The sequence below is a fragment of the Oryctolagus cuniculus genome, chromosome 6 (genome assembly GCF_051225735.1).
Source record: "Oryctolagus cuniculus isolate XC-2025 breed Fujian yellow rabbit chromosome 6, ASM5122573v1, whole genome shotgun sequence".
Classification (NCBI taxonomy): domain Eukaryota; kingdom Metazoa; phylum Chordata; class Mammalia; order Lagomorpha; family Leporidae; genus Oryctolagus; species Oryctolagus cuniculus.
In genome coordinates, this window is record NC_142872.1 from 168,106,679 (window position 1) to 168,124,541 (window position 17,863).

General features: G+C 67.3%; 1 protein-coding gene and 1 long non-coding RNA gene across 6 annotated transcripts; both read right to left on the reverse strand.

Annotated features, from left to right (window-relative positions):
• Positions 1-337: 337 nt before the first annotated feature.
• Positions 338-11,765, reverse strand: PUF60 (poly(U) binding splicing factor 60). 5 transcript variants are annotated; one of them, XM_070075625.2, is made up of 12 exons: positions 11,730-11,765; positions 6,724-6,807; positions 5,119-5,214; positions 4,930-5,019; positions 4,194-4,244; positions 2,190-2,351; positions 2,024-2,116; positions 1,721-1,934; positions 1,451-1,641; positions 1,193-1,328; positions 858-1,093; positions 338-767 (listed from the first exon to the last, which is right to left on the reverse strand). In XM_070075625.2, exons 1-12 carry the CDS (start codon positions 11,751-11,753, stop codon positions 468-470), a joined length of 1,677 nt encoding a protein of 558 aa, XP_069931726.1. In that variant the 5' UTR covers positions 11,754-11,765; the 3' UTR covers positions 338-467. The 5 variants fall into 5 exon arrangements, with proteins under 5 accessions (XP_069931726.1, XP_069931725.1, XP_069931728.1 ...); XM_070075624.2 differs by having other exon boundaries at positions 6,724-6,810; XM_070075627.2 differs by lacking the exon at positions 4,194-4,244.
• A 3,026-nt stretch (positions 11,766-14,791) lies between these two features.
• On the reverse strand, positions 14,792-15,354 carry LOC138849997 (uncharacterized). Its single transcript, XR_011389368.2, has 3 exons — positions 15,244-15,354; positions 15,007-15,026; positions 14,792-14,930 (listed from the first exon to the last, which is right to left on the reverse strand). It is a non-coding gene; the product is annotated as an uncharacterized LOC138849997 (long non-coding RNA).
• Between the last annotated feature and the right edge of the window lie 2,509 nt (positions 15,355-17,863).

Sequence of the window (17,863 nt, forward strand, 5' to 3'; positions counted from 1 at the left end):
AACTACAACCCCCAGAAGGCACCGCGCCGCCTCCGAGGACCTCGCGCACAGCCTGCCGGGAAGCCGGCTCCAGCCCGAACGCGGAGGCCCCGGGGAGCTCCGTAGCGCCCCGCCCCGCCCCCCAGGCCTGCCGCGAGCCCCGGCGGCTGCCCCCAGGTCCACAGCACGGCCGGACCGACGCGCGCGCACTCCCGGTCGCCTCCCTCCTCCTCAGCCCCAGGCCCCTCGCGCCCACCCCGTGCGGCTGCAGACCCGCGGTCGGCGTGGCTCCCTGCACGCACGTCCGCACGCGCGCGCACCAGCGCCGGCCCCCGGAACGATGCGGGACACAGGCACGTCGAGAGCCAGCAGCTCCTGCTCCTTTATCCACACTACAGACGGGGCGGGCAGCGCCCCCGGCCCGGGGACACGACTGTCACAGAGAACCCAGACAGGGAGGCAGAGCGAGTCCGGGGGGGGGGCCGCGGTCAGGCCGAGAGGTCGCTGTTGTCGAAGCGCTCCTGGTCGTACACCTCGGCCACCACCTTGCGGCCGGCGAACCAGCGGCCGTTGAGGGCCTGGATGGCCTTGTGAGTCTCGGAGGCCACGGAGAACTCCACGAAGATCTTCACGATGATCTCGGCGTCCTCCTCCTCGCCCTGCTTCTCCTGGTAGATGATCACGCGGTTGACGGCCCCGAACTTGCCGCACTCCTCCGTCACCTCCCCCTCCAGGTCGTCGTCGATGTCCTTGGGGTCCACCATGTTCCGCAGAACCATCACCGTGGACTGTGGGGGGCAGAGCGCGCAGCGCTGAGCGTCGGCCCCGCCCCCGCCCGCGCGCCGGCCCCGCCCCGGCCCGCCCCCTGCCCCGCCCACCTCCTGCTTGCGCAGCAGCTTCTGCATCACCATGTGGCGCGCGCTGCTGCCCGAGATGCTCATGTGCTCCTGCTCGCTCAGCATCTCGGGCCGCTCGGACTCGGGGAACAGCTCCTCCTCCTCCTTCTCCTTCTTGGGCTCCAGCAGTCCCAGGGTGGGGGGGCTGGCCAGGATCGGGTTCACCACGCCCACGGAGGGGATGGTGACAGGAATGGGAGGACGGGCCGGGGTCACACCTGCAGCAACACCAGCCGGGTCCAGCAGTCACCCCTCCCCCAGTGCGCGACGGCCGGCCGGGCCGCGGGAGGAGGGGACCCTGCCCCGCGCAGACCCACCTGTGATGACTCCCGGCGCCTGTGCAGCCATGACAGCCTGCGGCAACGCCCCCAGGGGCTGGGCCAGCGTGAGGGCTGGGGACACCAGTCCAGGTGTAGCCAAGGAACCCAGCACTGCCGCTCCAGCCACGGCTTCCTGCAACCCAAAAGGCCACCACGCTCAGCCCTGTCACCTCCACTCAGCACCCCTACAGGCCAGACCCCAAGTAGCCGGTGGGGTGGGGGCACTGCCCCGCCCGTGTCACCGCAGGTCCCTACCTGAGCTGTGATTTTGGCCGTGGCTGCAGCTGCGGCCACAGCAGCAGCAGGCGGGAGACCTCCAGGTGTGGCAGGTGTCAGCAGGGGCATGGGGGGTGTGACGGCCTTGCCCACCCGCAAGTACTGGCCGCCCAGGTCGAAGAGGTTCATGGAGGACACGGCGTCCTGGGACGACTGTGCCTTCTCGTACTCTGCAGGGCAGGGGCGCCGTGAGGGGGCAGCCTCGGCACGGGGCGCCCGCTGCCGCCGCCGCCGCCGCCCCCAGCTCACCAATGAAGCCGTAGCCCTTGTGCTTGCCGGTGGTGGGGTCCCGGGCCAGCGTGCAGGACTTGATCTTGCCGAAGGCCTCAAACACACTCTTGATGTCGTCGTCTGACAGGTCCTGGTGCACGGAGGCCACGTAGATGCGGTTGAAGGCGCGCGCCTCCTCAGCCAGCTGGTCGATGATGGGCTGGGCCTGCCCAATGTTGCTGGGCCTGCCCACCTGGGGAGGGGGCGGGGGGGCCAGAGGCACCTGTCAGCCCGGCCGCCCGGCGCTGCTCCGCGCCGTGGGGGCCCGGCCCCTGCCCTCACCTTGATGTTCCTGCCCCCCAGCATCACGGAGTTCATCTGCTCCAAGGCCAGCTGTGCGGCTTCGGGGACCTCGTACTCCACAAAGGCAAAGCCCTAGGCACAGGGGAGCACGCGTGAGGCTCGCGCCGGGGCGGCGGGGCGGGGCGGGGCGGGCCGCGCCTGTCACCTTGTGCTTCATGGTGACAGAGTCCCAGGACATGTCGATGCTCTTGATGGGGCCAAACGGGGCGAAGGCCTGGCGGATCGTGTCCTCCCCCAGCTCGTAGTAGATGGAGCCCACGTAGACCCGACACATGATGGCCAGCGCCCGCTGCCGCTGAGCCGCCATCTGCAGCAGGACAGGGGAGACAGCCACCGGCTGGTCAGGGGTGCAGGAGGCCTGGCGGCCCACTCCCCTCCTGGCCCACCCCCGGCACTACTGTGGGGAGGGCTGCCCACACGACAGCGAGGTGCAGGCTCGGCCCCTGTAGTCAGGGCGAGGGGGTCAGGAGGACCCCACCCCCAGGAAGGAAGAGCAGGCCCAGGGTGGCCACGGTGCCTCCCAGCTCGCCCACCCCAGCAGACTGCAGCAGTAAGCCGGCGGGTGGGTGGGGGCGGGGCTGTGCGCCCTCCCACCCAGCCCACCCTCCAGTCTGGGGGCCAGGGAGCCCAGGCTGAGCTGGGAGGGCCTCCCGCTGCCCCGGCCAAGCAGGCAGAGGAGGAGTCCAGGTGGAGGGACCCACTGTCTGGAGGGCAGAAGAGAAGACAGGGCAGCGCTGCCCAGAAGAGGCCCGGGGGAGGTCAGAGGTCAGAGGCCCGGACAGGGGCTCCCTGGAGAGACAGGAGGGGCAGCAGCTTGTGCGGGGCTGACTCTGGGGGGGGGGGGGCCTCGATGCTCTACACGCACACTCCCTCCCCTCCACAGAAAAGAGCCACCTACAGCCCGTGCGACAGCCACGGGAGCTGGCCACAGCAAGGCTGCTGGCGTGGCCCCTGGGAGCAGCATGGGTAGCAGACCCCAGCGGAAAAGCCCTGGGATCTCTGTCGCTGGGGAGGACACAGGCCTGTGGCTGTGAGCTGGACCGTGCCGAGGGCCCTCCCACCTCACGTGGGCGTGCCAGGCAGGGGCGCCAGAGCCAGAGGCAGCGGGCTGCAAACCAGAGGCCAGCGAGCCAGAGCCCGCCCCGCCCAGCAGCGAGGCTCTCCTCTCACCCTCACAAAGGGGCCAGTGGGGCCAGAGACACCGGCCAGCCCAGCGCTGGCCGAGCCTCCCCTCCCTCAGACGGGGCCTTCCCTCAAACTAGGAAGTCCCTGAAAATGGGGCTGCTGCCCTCTGACCCGGCCTCAGGCTCCCGCTCAGACCAAGGACCTGCCGGTGCAGCCACGCCCCTCCCAGCGGACTCCCCGTCTCCCCTCAGGTCAGAGTTGCCCAAGACAGGGTCTCGTCTCCTCTTCACTGTGGGGTTCCCCAGCCACGGAGGGCACGCTGCTGTCTCCTGCCACGCCTCCCCCACCTGGGGCTCTCAGAGAGGCCTCGCCGAGAGCCCTGCACACAGCCCAGAGTCGGGGCCAAGCTGCACCCTTGCCCTCCCTCGAGGGGGGCCTGGCCGCCGCCTCAGCCTCCGAGAAAGGGAGGGGGCGTCTCCTTCCCCAGTCCCTCCGCAGGCCTGGCCATGGCCTCTGCCTCCTCCTCCCCCCGGCCTCGTGGCCTCTGCCCCTTGTTGAGAGCCAGGCCCTAGGCTCAAGTCCCCGGCCTCTGCCCTTCCCTCACTCGCTTGCTGGGGGCCCCCCAACTCCGCCCTCCATCCGTCCTCCCTCCATGATGGGGCCATGGGTTAGGACCCCTCTCTCCTCAGGGGCCTGACCCCAACCCAAGAGCCCGGGCAGCCTGGATACTGACGGAGCTGGCGGCACGGTGGACGGGCCTGGCGCCGGCAGCTGCCCTCCGCTCCGCAGTTACCTGGCCGGTTAGTTTTAAGGCGGGCCCTCAGAGCAGACGGAGGCCTCCCCTGGGGGCGGTCCCGGGGTGGGCGCCCACACACTGGCCCGCCGCGCCTGGCGCTCTGCTGCGCTCGTCCTGAGCTGGCGGGCAGGGCCGGCTAGGGCGCAAGGTCCCCAGCGCGCGGGCCGCACTGCCCCCCCTAGCCTGACTAAGGACAGAGCCCCGGCAGAAGTGAGCAAGTCTATTGACCGATTGCAAAGGTGAGAGAGGATCTCCAAAGCCCATTGTCACTGCTGCCATCTGAAAGACAGTAAACACAGAGTTCAGTCTGTTGGAGCCGAGCAGGCCCGCTCTCGTCAGCACCTCACGCAGGCGGCCGCAGGCCCAGTCCCCCTGCCTGGGAGGCCCACCTGCCTTCCCATGCTGCCGCCGCCTAGCTGGCCGCTGGCGCCTGCCCACGGGGGCGTCCGGGCCCCGGAGCCCTGCCCGCAGCCTCGCCGGAGGAGAGGGACGCACGGATAAGAGTGAACAGCCGGGCTTCCCGGCAGCGTGCACGTCTGAGGGCGGGGAGGGGGTGGGAGGCACGAGGCCCAGGAACCGCTGGCCTCTGACTGCGAAGCCTCTGGCCGTACGCTTAGGGCAGAGTCTGGGAGGCACCCCCAGACCGTCCCCTGGCCCCGGGCCCTAGCCCCGATAGTCTGGACTCGCTGCAGGGGTGGGAGCCTGACCGCCTGATCCAAGGCCGCAGGGGCAGGAGGGTGCACAGCCCGCACGCCGCCACCGCAGCCGTGCAGCCTGAGGGGAGCACTGGGGAGCCCCCGGCGACAGGGAGGGGCGGTGGAGGGGACAGGAGGAGCTACAGAGGAGGACCCCGAGGGTCCCGAGAGTCCTTGCGCATGTGAGAACCGTTCACACCTTCTGGGGAGGAGGAAGAGAGCGAAGAGGAGGCGGCGTGGGCGGCGGGGTGCGGGCGGGGCGCGCTCACCTGCAGGTTGGTGAGCTGCTGCTGCTGGTGGGCGATGGTCTGCTTCACCAGCACGCTCTTGATGCTCTGCTCCATGGCGTACTTCTTGGCCTGCGGGAGACAGCGGTGAGGAGCACTGGGGGCCCCGCCCGCGGGGAGGGCCGGCCCCGCCCGCCCCCGGCAGAGCCCCCCAGGAAGACACACGCTCACCTTCTGGAGGGCCTCCTGCTGCTCGGGCGTCAGGGGAGGCAGCCCCAGCTTGGCGGCTGTGCTCTGCCCGTTCTCCATCTTGATGGCTTCTGTGCCCTGGAGGGCGGGGACTGGTTCAGCAGCAGCCTGAGGCCCCTCACGGCCCCCGCCCCTCCAGGGCCAGGCCCAGCACCTGCTGTCCCCTGCCTGGCGGGGATGCGGGTCTCCCCCAGGGATTCCGGGCCAACCCAGCACCAGGGTGGGTCCAGGCAGCAGGAGAGGGGGAGCCCCTTGCTGCCAGTCCCCCTGCCCCCGGGGAAAGCGGTCAGGCTCCGAACATCCCAGAACTGCCGGATCCTGGGCTGCCTGGCACCCAGGCTTCTCAGCCTTGTCAGAGTGAGTCCCCGAAAGGGACATGAACTTGGCTTCCAGGGCCAATGGAGGAACAGTGCAGGCAAAGCGCTCCCCATCGCAGCCCCTCCCTCTGCCCAAGAGCCCCAGAGGTGCCAAGCACCTGCACAGGCCATGCCTGCCACTGGGAGGCACCAGGCAGGGTGGACACTGCCCAGGGACAGGGCGGCTGGGCTGGGCTGCAGACCCCAGCGGAAGCCATGAGCATCGTGTTTCCCGGCCCTTGGCAAGGGAAGACCGTGGGCGTCCAGCAGGGTCGTGGTAAAGTGCGCACAGGGAGCACAGGGCAGGTCTGCCTGTCCACAGCTCCAAACCACAGACTCCACAGGCTCGAGAGGGGCGGGGAGGAGTGCAAAGCTAGGATCCAGGCTGGGCTGCAGACCCAGACCCCGAGAACCCCATCCTGGTGAGCCCCAAGGCCTATCAGAGGTCGGCGCCAGTCTGGTTCACACTGGCCTGTCCTGGCCGCTCTCCCAGCTGGCCCCAAGCCCATGTCTCCTTAGTGGGAGAGGGCAGAGCAGGCTGTCACCATGGTAATCAATGCCAGCCCTCTCAGCCCCCTAGAAACTCCTCAATCTCCTCTTTGTCTTGAGAAACAAAAGGCCCTTCTCCCACCAACCAATGGCCGGCTGGGGGAAAGGCTGCATACCACACCCCCCGTGCCTGGGGGGCGGGAGAGCCTAGCTCCAAGGGGCCACCTCGAGAGGCTGCTGGGGCCTTCGGGATGGGGCAGCACAAAGAACCAAGCACCCAGCTGCAGGGCCGAGCTCTGCTCCCAAGGCCCACCTGCACCCACCCTGGAGCGAGGGGCCCAGGCGGGGAGCGGGCGGGGCGGGGCGGTCCCAGCCAGCCCTGTCCTTTCTCCAATACCCTATCTTGTGCTCCTTTTGTAAACTCACAAAGCGCTACAATGAGGCTTGCGCTTCTCGCTCGCATTCTACACCTTCCACACAGCATGACAGCCCTGCTGGCCAGTCCCAGGAGCCCCACCCAGCCAGACCACTGGCCCGGGAGAAGCAGGCTGGGGCTGGGCGGGGCCAGGGCAGCACAGGCTCAGGACATGGCCCACAGTCCCACAGTCCCACAGGCAGATGGCAAAGCCGCGCCCCCGGGGCTCCTGACCCACGCCCCACCACGGCTCTCTGGTTAGGGTGTGTAGGCCGGCCAGCCGGCAGGCAGACGGAGGCCCAGGGAGAGGACGCCCAAGGTCAGTACCTGCGGAGGTTTCCATTTGTCTCCCGCTGCCACCACTGCCGCCGCCGCCGCCGGCTCAGACCCCCCTGCTTGCTGGCCATTGACCTGCTGTAGGCAAAGAAGGACACGTTGTCATGGATGGTCACACGGCCCCACCCACCCCAGCCCCCTCCTCTGCCCACACTAATGGCTGAGCTCCCCGTGGACAAAGGAGGCCAGGCGGAGACATAGGAAGAGATCAGCTCTGGCCTGATCCCTGAATTATTCTCAACGCTACCTCCACCCCACACTGCCCATTCCTCACACCCACAGCAGCCCAGGCCCTGGCCCAAGTGGCATCTGGGACAGGCCTGAGCTGGCAGCGAGGAGGAAGAGGGGAACAGCGTGCACTCCCACCCCCGTCTCCCAGCAGCGGGCAGTGGCAGGTGCCCAGCTGTCTCCCCCACGCCCTCCCCAGGCGGCAGGGCTGGACTACAGCTCGGCATCAGTCCCGCTGCTTCCACAGGTTCTGGCCAGGCCTAGGCCTGAGCTGAAGAGCCCCCCCCCCCCCCCCCCCCCCGCCAACAGCGCAAGGCTTCTCTCTCCGCAGCCACACTGCTCAGGGCTGCCTAACTCCTCGGAGCGCAGCTCCAGGCCTGCTCCTCCGCACTGGACAGAGCCCTAGCCAGGCAGGTAGGAGGAGGGGCAGCTCCCGCCAGATGAGCGGTGTGCGGGAGGCTGGGCAGGACCGCACAGCGCAGTGTTCTCACCCTCTCAGCTCCCACCCCTGCAGCTGGCTGACCTGGCACGGGCCGCGCCGGGGACCCAGCCTGCTGGGGAAGGAGCGCCTGGCACTGCTCTGGATGTCAGCCCCACGCATGCCGGGGAACAGCCCTGAGGGCAGGCCTCCCCAGAGCGGGGACACAGGCTCAACGCCCACGGAAGACATGGTTTCAGGAAGTGACCGTGGGGGCACCGTCCTGTCCTGCCTTCCTGCCCTCCGAACGCACGGCCCAGGACGACATCCACGACAGAAGGAAGTCCTCCGGCCCCGGGGAGCAGGGCTGGGCTAACCGCTCCCTCAGAGTGGCCATCGTCACAGCCACACGCGTCGGCACTGGGCAGGGGCCCCTCCGAGAAGCAGGGCAGCCCAGGCACTGGTGTCCAGGCCTCAGGCTCCCGGCTGCCTCAGACACTGAGCGCCTCACCTCCGGAGCGCACAGCACCTGGAGCCACGTTAGGCTCAGCGGCAGGCGTCTGAAGTACTGGCTAAGACAACCACATCCAGGGCCCATGCTGTGGCACAGCGGGTTAAAGCAGCGGCCCGCAGTGCCGGCGGCTCCACTTCCCACCCAGCTCTCAGCTGTGGCCTGGGAAAGTAACAGAAGATGGCCCAGGTGCCTGGGCCCCTGCACCCACGTGGAAGACCCGGAAGAAGCTCCTGGCTTCGAATCAGCCCAGCTCTGGCTGCTGTGGCCATCTGGGGAGTGACCCAGCAGATGGAAGACCTCTCTCTCTCCGTAACCCGGTTTTTCAAATAAATACAATATATCTTGGTGGGCGGGAGACCTCTACACCCCATCCAAGAGTGCCTGGACTGGACTCTGGGCCCTGGCTCCCAGTTCCAGCTTCCTGCTAACAGACGGCCTGAGAGGCGTCCCGGGAGGGTACAGCAGTCAGCCCGTCCCCTCCATGGGAGACCTGGGATTCAGCCCCAGCGCTCAGCTCCGGCCTGGTGCAGCCCGGGCTGTTCCGGGCACTTGAGGAAGGATCAAAGGAGGAGAGCTCTGTCTGTCTGCCCCGCAAATAAAAACAAAAGACATGTTTATTTTGGTAGAAAAAATCCTGAAATCCATGCATAGGGTTTTCATGATGTGCACTTTCATAAACATTAAAAAAAAGAAAAAAACTTTGTACAAAGGATTTCAAAAATTTTCTGTACCAAAACACCTTACGTTTTAACTTGAACTTCACTTTCAAGCAGTTTCTTGAGGTGCCCACCCCTCAGTGCGTCCTGCGCAAACCCTAGGATCGGCAGTGTGGAGCCCTCAGAGTCGGACCCAGGGCGCGCTGGCGGCTGCCTCCCCGTCCTGTGCCGGGAGCGCCCACGGCCGGCTCTGCGCTGGCTGCACACACACACAGCAGGAGACACCTCTCGCAGGAGCCCCCTGGCCAACTGCCGGCAGACAAAGCCAGCTGCACCTAAGCTGACTGCCGAGGCTAACGAACCCCAAGAAGAAAACAGCCATGGACAGCAAGCGCGTGGCCCCGCGCCAGGCCACAGCCAGGGGCTCTCCTCTGGGAGGCACCCAATGGGCCGGGTCTCCCAAGTCTCCAGGAAGAGAGGATAAAATTGTGCCCAAGAAGGAACCCAAGGTCAACGGCCCCAACTGGGAACAGGTCAGGCAATCAGAGCTGCAAAGCTCAGAGCAGGGAGCCAAGGACACAGCTGCCGGGGGACCCTGCCCGCTGGGAGGGGGCTGGGCTGTAGGTGCCGGGGACCCTGCCCGCTGGGAGGGGGCTGGGCTGCAGGTGCCGGGGACCCTGCCCGCTGGGAGGGGGCTGGGCTGCAGGTGCCGGGGACCCTGCCCGCTGGGAGGGGGCTGGGCTGCAGGTGCCGGGGACCCTGCCCGCTGGGAGGGGGCTGCAGGTGCCGGGGACCCTGCCCGCTGGGAGGGGGCTGGGCTGCAGGTGCCGGGGACCCTGCCCGCTGGGAGGGGACTGGGCTGCAGGTGCCGGGGACCCTGCCCGCTGGGAGGGGACTGGGCTGCAGGTGCCGGGGACCCTGCCCGCTGGGAGGGGGCTGGGCTGCAGGTGCCGGGGACCCTGCCCGCTGGGAGGGGGCTGGGCTGCAGGTGCCGGGGACCCTGCCCGCTGGGAGGGGGCTGCAGGTGCCGGGGACCCTGCCCGCTGGGAGGGGGCTGGGCTGCAGGTGCCGGGGACCCTGCCCGCTGGGAGGGGGCTGGGCTGCAGGTGCCGGGGACCCTGCCCGCTGGGAGGAGGCTGGGCTGCAGGTGCCGGGGACCCTGCCCGCTGGGAGGGGGCTGGGCTGCAGGTGCCGGGGACCCTGCCCGCTGGGAGGGGGCTGCAGGTGCCGGGGACCCTGCCCGCTGGGAGGGGGCTGGGCTGCAGGTGCCGGGGACCCTGCCCGCTGGGAGGGGGCTGGGCTGCAGGTGCCGGGGACCCTGCCCGCTGGGAGGGGACTGGGCTGCAGGTTCCGGGGACCCTGCCCGCTGGGAGGGGGCTGCAGGTGCCGGGGACCCTGCCCGCTGGGAGGGGGCTGGGCTGTAGGTGCCGGGGACCCTGCCCGCTGGGAGGGGGCTGGGCTGCAGGTGCCGGGGACCCTGCCCGCTGGGAGGGGGCTGGGCTGCAGGTGCCGGGGACCCTGCCCGCTGGGAGGGGACTGGGCTGCAGGTGCCGGGGACCCTGCCCGCTGGGAGGGGGCTGGGCTGCAGGTGCCGGGGACCCTGCCCGCTGGGAGGGGGCTGGGCTGCAGGTGCCGGGGACCCTGCCCGCTGGGAGGGGGCTGGGCTGCAGGTGCCGGGGACCCTGCCCGCTGGGAGGGGGCTGGGCTGCAGGTGCCGGGGACCCTGCCCGCTGGGAGGGGGCTGGGCTGCAGGTGCCGGGGACCCTGCCCTTCTGGGAGGGGGCTGCAGGTGCCGGGGACCCTGCCCGCTGGGAGGGGGCTGGGCTGCAGGTGCCGGGGACCCTGCCCGCTGGGAGGAGGCTGGGCTGCAGGTGCCGGGGACCCTGCCCGCTGGGAGGGGGCTGCAGGTGCCGGGGACCCTGCCCGCTGGGAGGGGGCTGGGCTGCAGGTGCCGGGGACCCTGCCCGCTGGGAGGGGGCTGGGCTGCAGGTGCCGGGGACCCTGCCCGCTGGGAGGAGGCTGGGCTGCAGGTGCCGGGGACCCTGCCCGCTGGGAGGGGGCTGGGCTGCAGGTGCCGGGGACCCTGCCCGCTGGGAGGGGGCTGGGCTGCAGGTGCCGGGGACCCTGCCCGCTGGGAGGGGGCTGGGCTGCAGGTGCCGGGGACCCTGCCCTTCTGGGAGGGGGCTGCAGGTGCCGGGGACCCTGCCCGCTGGGAGGGGGCTGGGCTGCAGGTGCCGGGGACCCTGCCCGCTGGGAGGAGGCTGGGCTGCAGGTGCCGGGGACCCTGCCCGCTGGGAGGGGGACTGGGCTGCAGGTGCCGGGGACCCTGCCCGCTGGGAGGGGGCTGGGCTGCAGGTGCCGGGGACCCTGCCCGCTGGGACAGGGCTGGGCTGCAGGTACCGGGGACCCTGCCCGCTGGGAGGGGGCTGGGCTGCAGGTGCCGGGGACCCTGCCCGCTGGGAGGGGGCTGCAGCACCACGCCGGAAGCGCACCCAGAGGACGCCTTTCTGCAACCCCCTGCATTCGGCCCCAAGACCCGCGCCAGCCAAATCCGCCCCCGGCGGCACGCTCCCTCCCTGCCGGAAGCCGGCGCAGACAACAGGAGGAGCGCGGCAGCTCTCGCTGGCCTCCCGAGCATGACAGCTGACAACAGGCCTGGCGGGGGCGGGGCGCCCCCTCGACCGCGGCGCCGGGCCCCGGGGCGCCCCCTGCTCGGGCTTCCCCCTCAACAGCGCCAAGCTCCCGCGGGGCCGGGCGGGGCGGGCCGGGGCGGGGACGCACGGCAGGGGCTGCGGCGCAGACGGGTCTGCGAGGGGAGGCAGCCCCACGGGCGCGGCGGCCGGGACAAAGCGAGGGCGCAGCCGGCACGTCCGCCCTCCCCGCGCGGGGCAACAGCACCGCCTTCCCCAGGCGCGCGCGGACGCCCGCCCCCCGCCGGCGCGCCCCGGGTCCCCGCCCCGTCCGGAGGCCGGAAGCCGACGGCCGCGGCCGGAAGCGGTGGCCGCGGACCGGCCGCCGGCGCGCGCCTGCCCCGCCCCCGCCCCGCACGACTCGAGGCCGCGGGGGCCCCTGGGAGGGCCGTGAGGACCGCCGCACCCCGGCAGGCCGTCCGCGCCCGGGCCGAGCCGGCGACCTGCTCCCGCCGACCGAGGGCCGCCTGCCCTCTCGCGGGCTCACTTACGAGGGCTATGGTCGCCGTCGCCATCTTGCGTCCGTCGCGGCCGCCGCGCGCGCCACACGGTGCTGCTGCCTCCGCAGTCTCGCGCGATCTGGGTCCGGCGCGCGGCGCTCTCGCGATAACAGAGCCTTGAGCGACCGACGTGGAAGGAGAGGGACCGCGCTTCCGGGGCGGGGCGAGGGAGGCGACGCCCCCTGGAGGGGGCTGGCCTGGGCAGGAGCGCGCGAGGCGGGGCCTAGGCGGGAGCGCGCGAGGCGGGGCCTGGGCCGGGAGCGCGCGCGCCGGGGCGGAGGCGCGCGGCCGTGGCCCCCCTCGGCCTCTGGCCGCTGCGGTTTCCCTGCTGGCCGCGGGCGTGTCTACACGGCCTCTCGGAGCAGGCTCACGGGACAGACGCTCGGATTTGGGGACGTGTTTGCGCCGCTGTCCCTCACAGGGACCCCCAGAGTGGCCATGCATTTTACAGCGTCCCCTGCCCCGCGCTGAGGGAGAAGACCCCTCCGGCCGGCCGCCCCCACCCCCCCGACGCCCCGAAATGAAAGGAAACGCTTTGTTGAAAAGAGCCGGGAGGGCCCCACAGTGGTCACCGTGCCCGGGCCCACACCGGTCAGTGTGAGGGTTGTGCAGCCAGGGGCCGCTGGACAAAGCAGATCTTCCTGGCCTCCAGCTCCCGCCAGCGCGTGGCTGATTGAGCTCCCAGAGAGGGCGGCCCTGAATCCCTGCCCCACAGCCAGGCCCCTGCACCCTGCACCCAGCCCCACAGCCAGGCCACTGCACCCAGCCCCAGCCCCACAGCCAGGCCCCCTGCACCCAGCCCCACAGCCAGGCCCCTGCACCCCAGCCCCACAGCCAGGCCCCTGCACCCTGCACCCAGCCCCAGCCCCACAGCCAGGCCCCCTGCACCCCAGCCCCACAGCCAGGCCCTCTGTACCCTGCACCCAGCCCCACAGCCAGGCCCCCTGCACCCTTCACCCCAGTCCCAGCCCCAAAGCTAGGCCCCTGCACCCAGCCCCACAGCCAGGCCCCCTGCACCCCAGCCCCAGCCCCACAGCCAGGCCCCTGCACCCCAGCCCCAGCCCCACAGCCAGGCCCCTGTACCCCAGCCCCACAGCCAGGCCCCCTGCACCCCAGCCCCACAGCCAGGCCCCCTGCACCCCAGCCCCACAGCCAGGCCCCCTGCACCATTCACCCCAGTCCCAGCCCCACAGCCAGGCCCCCTGCACCCTTCACCCCAATCCCAGCCCCACAGCCAGACCCCTGCACCCCAGCCCCACAGCCAGGCCCCCTGCACCCCAGCCCCACAGCCAGGCCCCCTGCACCCAGCCCCACAGCCAGGCCCCCTGCACCATTCACCCCAGTCCCAGCCCCACAGCCAGGCCCCCTGCACCATTCACCCCAGTCCCAGCCCCACAGCCAGGCCCCTGCACCCCAGCCCCACAGCCAGGACCCTGCCCCCTGCACCCAGCCCCACAGCCAGACCCCTGCACCCTGCACCCTGCCCCACAGCCAGGCCCCTGCACCCAGCCCCACAGCCAGGCCCCTGTACCCCAGCCCTAGCCCCATCCCCACAGCCAGGCCCCTGTACCCAGCCCCAGCCCGAGCCCCACAGCCAGGCCCCTGCACCCAGCCCCAGCCCCAGCCCCACAGCCAGGCCCCTGCACCCAGCCCCAGCCCCAGCCCCAGCCCCACAGCCAGGCCCCTGCACCCAGCCCCAGCCCCAGTCCCACAGCCAGGCCCCTGCACCCAGCCCCAGCCCCACAGCCAGGCCCCTGACAGAGCCATCCGGATTGCTTGGAGGAGGATCCTCAGCCCAGCTCCCGGCTGGAGAGAGGAGGCTGGGTCACGTGGTCGTCTACACTCTGAGGCCTTCCACAGTGACTACACCAGTGTGCATCCCCACCAACAGTGGACTAGGGGACCTTTCTCCCCACATCCTGGCCAGCATCTGTGTTCACTTCTGTAGAAGCCATTCTGGGACGAGGTGAAACCCTGTTGTGGTTTTGATGTGCATTTCCCTGATGGCCAGTGATCCTGAGCATTTTATCAGGAATCTGTTGGCCTCGAGTTTCCTCTCTTGAGAAATGCGGACACCCCCCCCCCCCCGGCCCCGCACTTTGGCATAACAGGTTAAAGACCTGGCCTGCAGCACCAGCATCGCATATAGACGCTGGTTTGAGTCCCGGCTGCTCCTCTTCCAATCCAGCTCTCTGCTATGGCCTGGGAAAGCAGTAGAAGATGGCCCACGTCCTTGGGCCCCTGCACCCATGTGGGAGACCCGGAAGAAGCTCCTGGCTCCTGGCTTTGGATCGGCGCAGCTCCGGCTGTTGTGGCCATTTGAGGAGTGAACCAGAGGTTGGGAGACCTTTCTCTGTAACTCTCTTTCAAATAAATAAAATAAATCTTACAAAAAAAAAAAAAAAAAAAGAAAGAAAAAAAGAAAGAAAAAGAAAAAGGAAAAATTCCTATTCAAGTCATTTGCCCATTTTTTTTTTTAAAGATTTATTTATTTACTTGAAAGGAGTTACACAGAGAGAGAAAGAGAGGCAGAGAGGGAGAGAGGAAGAGAGAGAGGTCTTCCATCCTCTGGTTCACTCCCCAGATGGCCACAACGGCCGGAGCTGTGCTGATCCGAAGCCAGGAGCCAGGAGCTACCTCCAGGTCTCCCACACGGGTGCAGAAGCCCAAGCACGTGGGCCATCTTCCACTGCTTTCCCAGGCCACAGCAGAGAGCTGGATCAGAAGTAGAGCAGCCGGAACTCGAACCAGCACCCATATGGGATGCCAGTGCTGCAGGCGGCGGCTTTACCCGCCCCTTTACCCATTTCTTAAATTGATTGTTGTTGTTAATCCTATCAGTTGCAGAGTATGCAAATAACTTCTCCAATTCTGTTCATTTTTTTTTTTTTCACGTTTCTGAGTGTTTCTTTTGGAGTGCGGACGCGCCTTGGCTTGACATAATCCCATTTGTCAGTCTTGGCTGGTCTGTGCCTCTGGGGTGTTTTCCGAGAAACCTGCCTCTAGCAAAGTCTTGCAGGGCCTCCCCAATGTTCTCCGGTAATCTGGTGGTGTCAGGTCATAGATTTAGACTTCTGATCCATGCTGAGTGGGTTTTTGTGTGAGGTGGAAGGTAGGGGTCAGGCTTCTTGCTTCTGAACGTGGAGATCGGTCTTCCCAGCACCACTTGTTGAAGAGACCGGCAATCCCCTCCTGGGATTTACCCGGAGGAAATGGAATCAGCGTAAGAAAGAGATCTGATCCCCACGCCCACGGCAGCTCAGCTCACCGACATCCATCAGCTGATGGCTGGATAAAGAAATCAGGAGTTGGCCGGTGCCGCGGCTCACTAGGCTAATCCTCCGCCTTGCGGCGCCAGCACACCGGGTTCTAGTCCCGGTTGGGGCGCCGGATTCTGTCCCGGTTGCCCCTCTTCCAGGCCAGCTCTCTGCTGTGGCCCGGGAGTGCAGTGGAGGATGGCCCAGGTGCTTGGGCCCTGCACCCCATGGGAGACCAGGAGAAGCACCTGGCTCCTGCCTTTGGATCAGCGCGGTGCGCCGGCTGCGGCGGCCATTGGAGGGTGAACTAACTGCAAAAGGAAGACCTTTCTGTCTCTCTCTCTCTGTCCACTCTGCCTGTCAAAAAAAAAAAAAAAAAAAAAAAATCAGGAGTGCGACTCAGGTAAAAAAAAAAAAGTAATCTTGCCTTTTGCAAGGAAATGGCTACAACCAGAAACCGTTATACTCAGTGAAACACGCCAGGCCCAGACAGACAGACGCGGTACGCTTCCCCAGCTGTGGTACTAACAGAGTACCTGGAATGCAACGTGTTGGAGAGAAACGGACATTCTGAGACTCCATGATTGTTTACAGCCCTTGTCTCGACTGTTGAGGAGCAGGGCTTTGTCTTCATACTGAGTGTAGGGTTAACCTTATGAGTATAAAGTAAACTGAATACAGATCTTTGTAAAACTTAAGAGTGGGAATGGGAGAGGGAGGAGGAGGAAGGGTGGGAGCTGGGCAGGACGGAGGGTGGGGTGGGGATGTCACTGTTCCTGAACCTGTATATAGGAAATACAAGAAACTCCTATAGCTTAGGTAAATTTTTTAAAGATTTATTTATTTATTTGAAAGAGTTACACAGGGAGAGGAGAGGGAGGGAGGGAGAGAGAGAGAATCTTCCATCTGCTGGTTCACTCCTCAATTGGCCGCAACAGCCGGAGCTGTGCCAATCTGAAGCCAGGAGTCAGGAGCTTCTTCCGGGTCTCCCACGTGGGTGCAGGGGCCCAAGGACTTGGACCATCTTCTGCTGCTTTCCCAGGCCACAGCTGGATCGGAAGTGGAGCAGCTGGGTCTCGAACCGGCACCCATATGGGATGCCGGCGCTTCAGGCCAGGGCGTTAACCCACTCTGCCACAGCGCCGGCCCCTACCTTATGTAAAATTAAGAAAAGCGGGGCCAGCACTGTGGTGCAGAAGGCTAAGCATCCACCTGCAGTGCCGGCCTCCCATACGGGTGCCCATCCAAGTCCCGCTGTTCCATCTCCGACCCAGCTCCCTGCTGTGGCCTGGGAAAGCAGTAGAGGATGGCCCGAGTCCTTGGGCCCCCGCACGTGCGTGGGAGACTTGGAGAGAGCTCCTGGCTCCAGATTTCTCTCCCTCTCTCTCTCTGTAACTCTGCCTTGCAAATAAATAAATAAATAAACTTTTACCAAAAAAAAAAAAAAAAAAAAGCCAAGCTGGCACTGTCTGGAATGGCCGCAGGCCGGCCAGCCGAGAGGCCCCCCGCCACTGGGAGTCCCAAGTCCAGGCAGCCGCACAGCCAGGGCTGCGGGGCTCGGAGGCAACGCAGGTGGGGTGAGGCCCCAGAGCCGCAGTGCAATGACCTTCAGCACGCCGTGAACACCTCCACACAGCTGGAATCTTCCAGAACACAGTGCCAGCAGCAACCCCGGCCGGTCCTCCTCACCAGGCATCCACTCCAGCGCCACCCTCTGCTGGCCGTGGTGGGCCTGGTCACCTGCAGTGACCCTTACAGTAGCCGCTCGGTGGGCACCCGGGCCTGTTTCCACAGGTGAGGAAGCACGCGTGGGCACCAGGCTCCAGCTGCCCACAGACCCTGGCGGCAGCAGTGACCGCCGCCCCGGACGCGGGAGGCTGCACTGCGTCTCAGTGCCTGCTCCAGCCCCAGGCATTGCGGCCATCTGGGCAGTGACCCAGCGGATGGAAGACCTCTCTCTGTCTCTCTCTCTCTTTCTGTAACCCTGCCTCTCAAATAAATAAATAATAGTAAAAAAAAAGATAAGTTCTACATCTCAGTAGTGTCCGGAAATAAGGAAAGTGGAGCCGACAAGGAAAGAATTCAGGAAAACCTTCTACAGCCATTCTGAGGTGCTGAGCAATCGGGACCCCCGGGAGAGCAGCCCTGTGCAAAGGTTGGGACGTGGAAGGAAACAGCACGGCACGCCCAGATCCTGGGGAGAGGTGGTCCCAGCCAGCACGCTGCCTGGCCGCTCGGCTGAGGGCAGAGTGAGGCCCGCAGGCCGCCCTGTGCCTGCCAGCCACACTGCCTGGCACACCTGGAGGGAGTTCCTGCTCCAACAGAGAGAGAGGGCAGGCGGCCAGGGGACCCCCACGGCCACGGCCATGTCCACCACTTCAGGGCACCTGACCGCTGACTGGGGATGCAGGCGCTGACAAAGTCCAGGACGCTGAGTTCCCTGGAGGGACCTTGGTGGAGGAGCCACCGCTGGAGCAGGTGGGGCAGGTGGGGTGAGGACAGGGCCCGCCGCCCCCCTGCAGAGGACGCTGCCTGGGGACACGGGATACAGAAAAACCAGCCAGTGTGGTGGCGCAGGGAAGGCTGCCACCTGCAGCGCCCGCACCCCATCCGAGCGCTGGTTCGCGTCCCGGCTGTCCCACTTCGATGCTGCTCCCTGCTGTGGCCTGGGAAAGCAGTGGAGGATGGCCCAGGTCCCTGGGCCCCTGCGCCCGTGGGAGACCCGAGGAAGCTACTGGCTTCCGCCTGGCCCAGCCCTGGTCATTGTAGCCATTTGGGGAGTGAACCAGTGGATGGAAGACCTCTCCCTCTGCCTTTCAAACAATAAATCAATCTTTTTAAGAGAAAGCAGCCAGGCAGCAGGGCTAA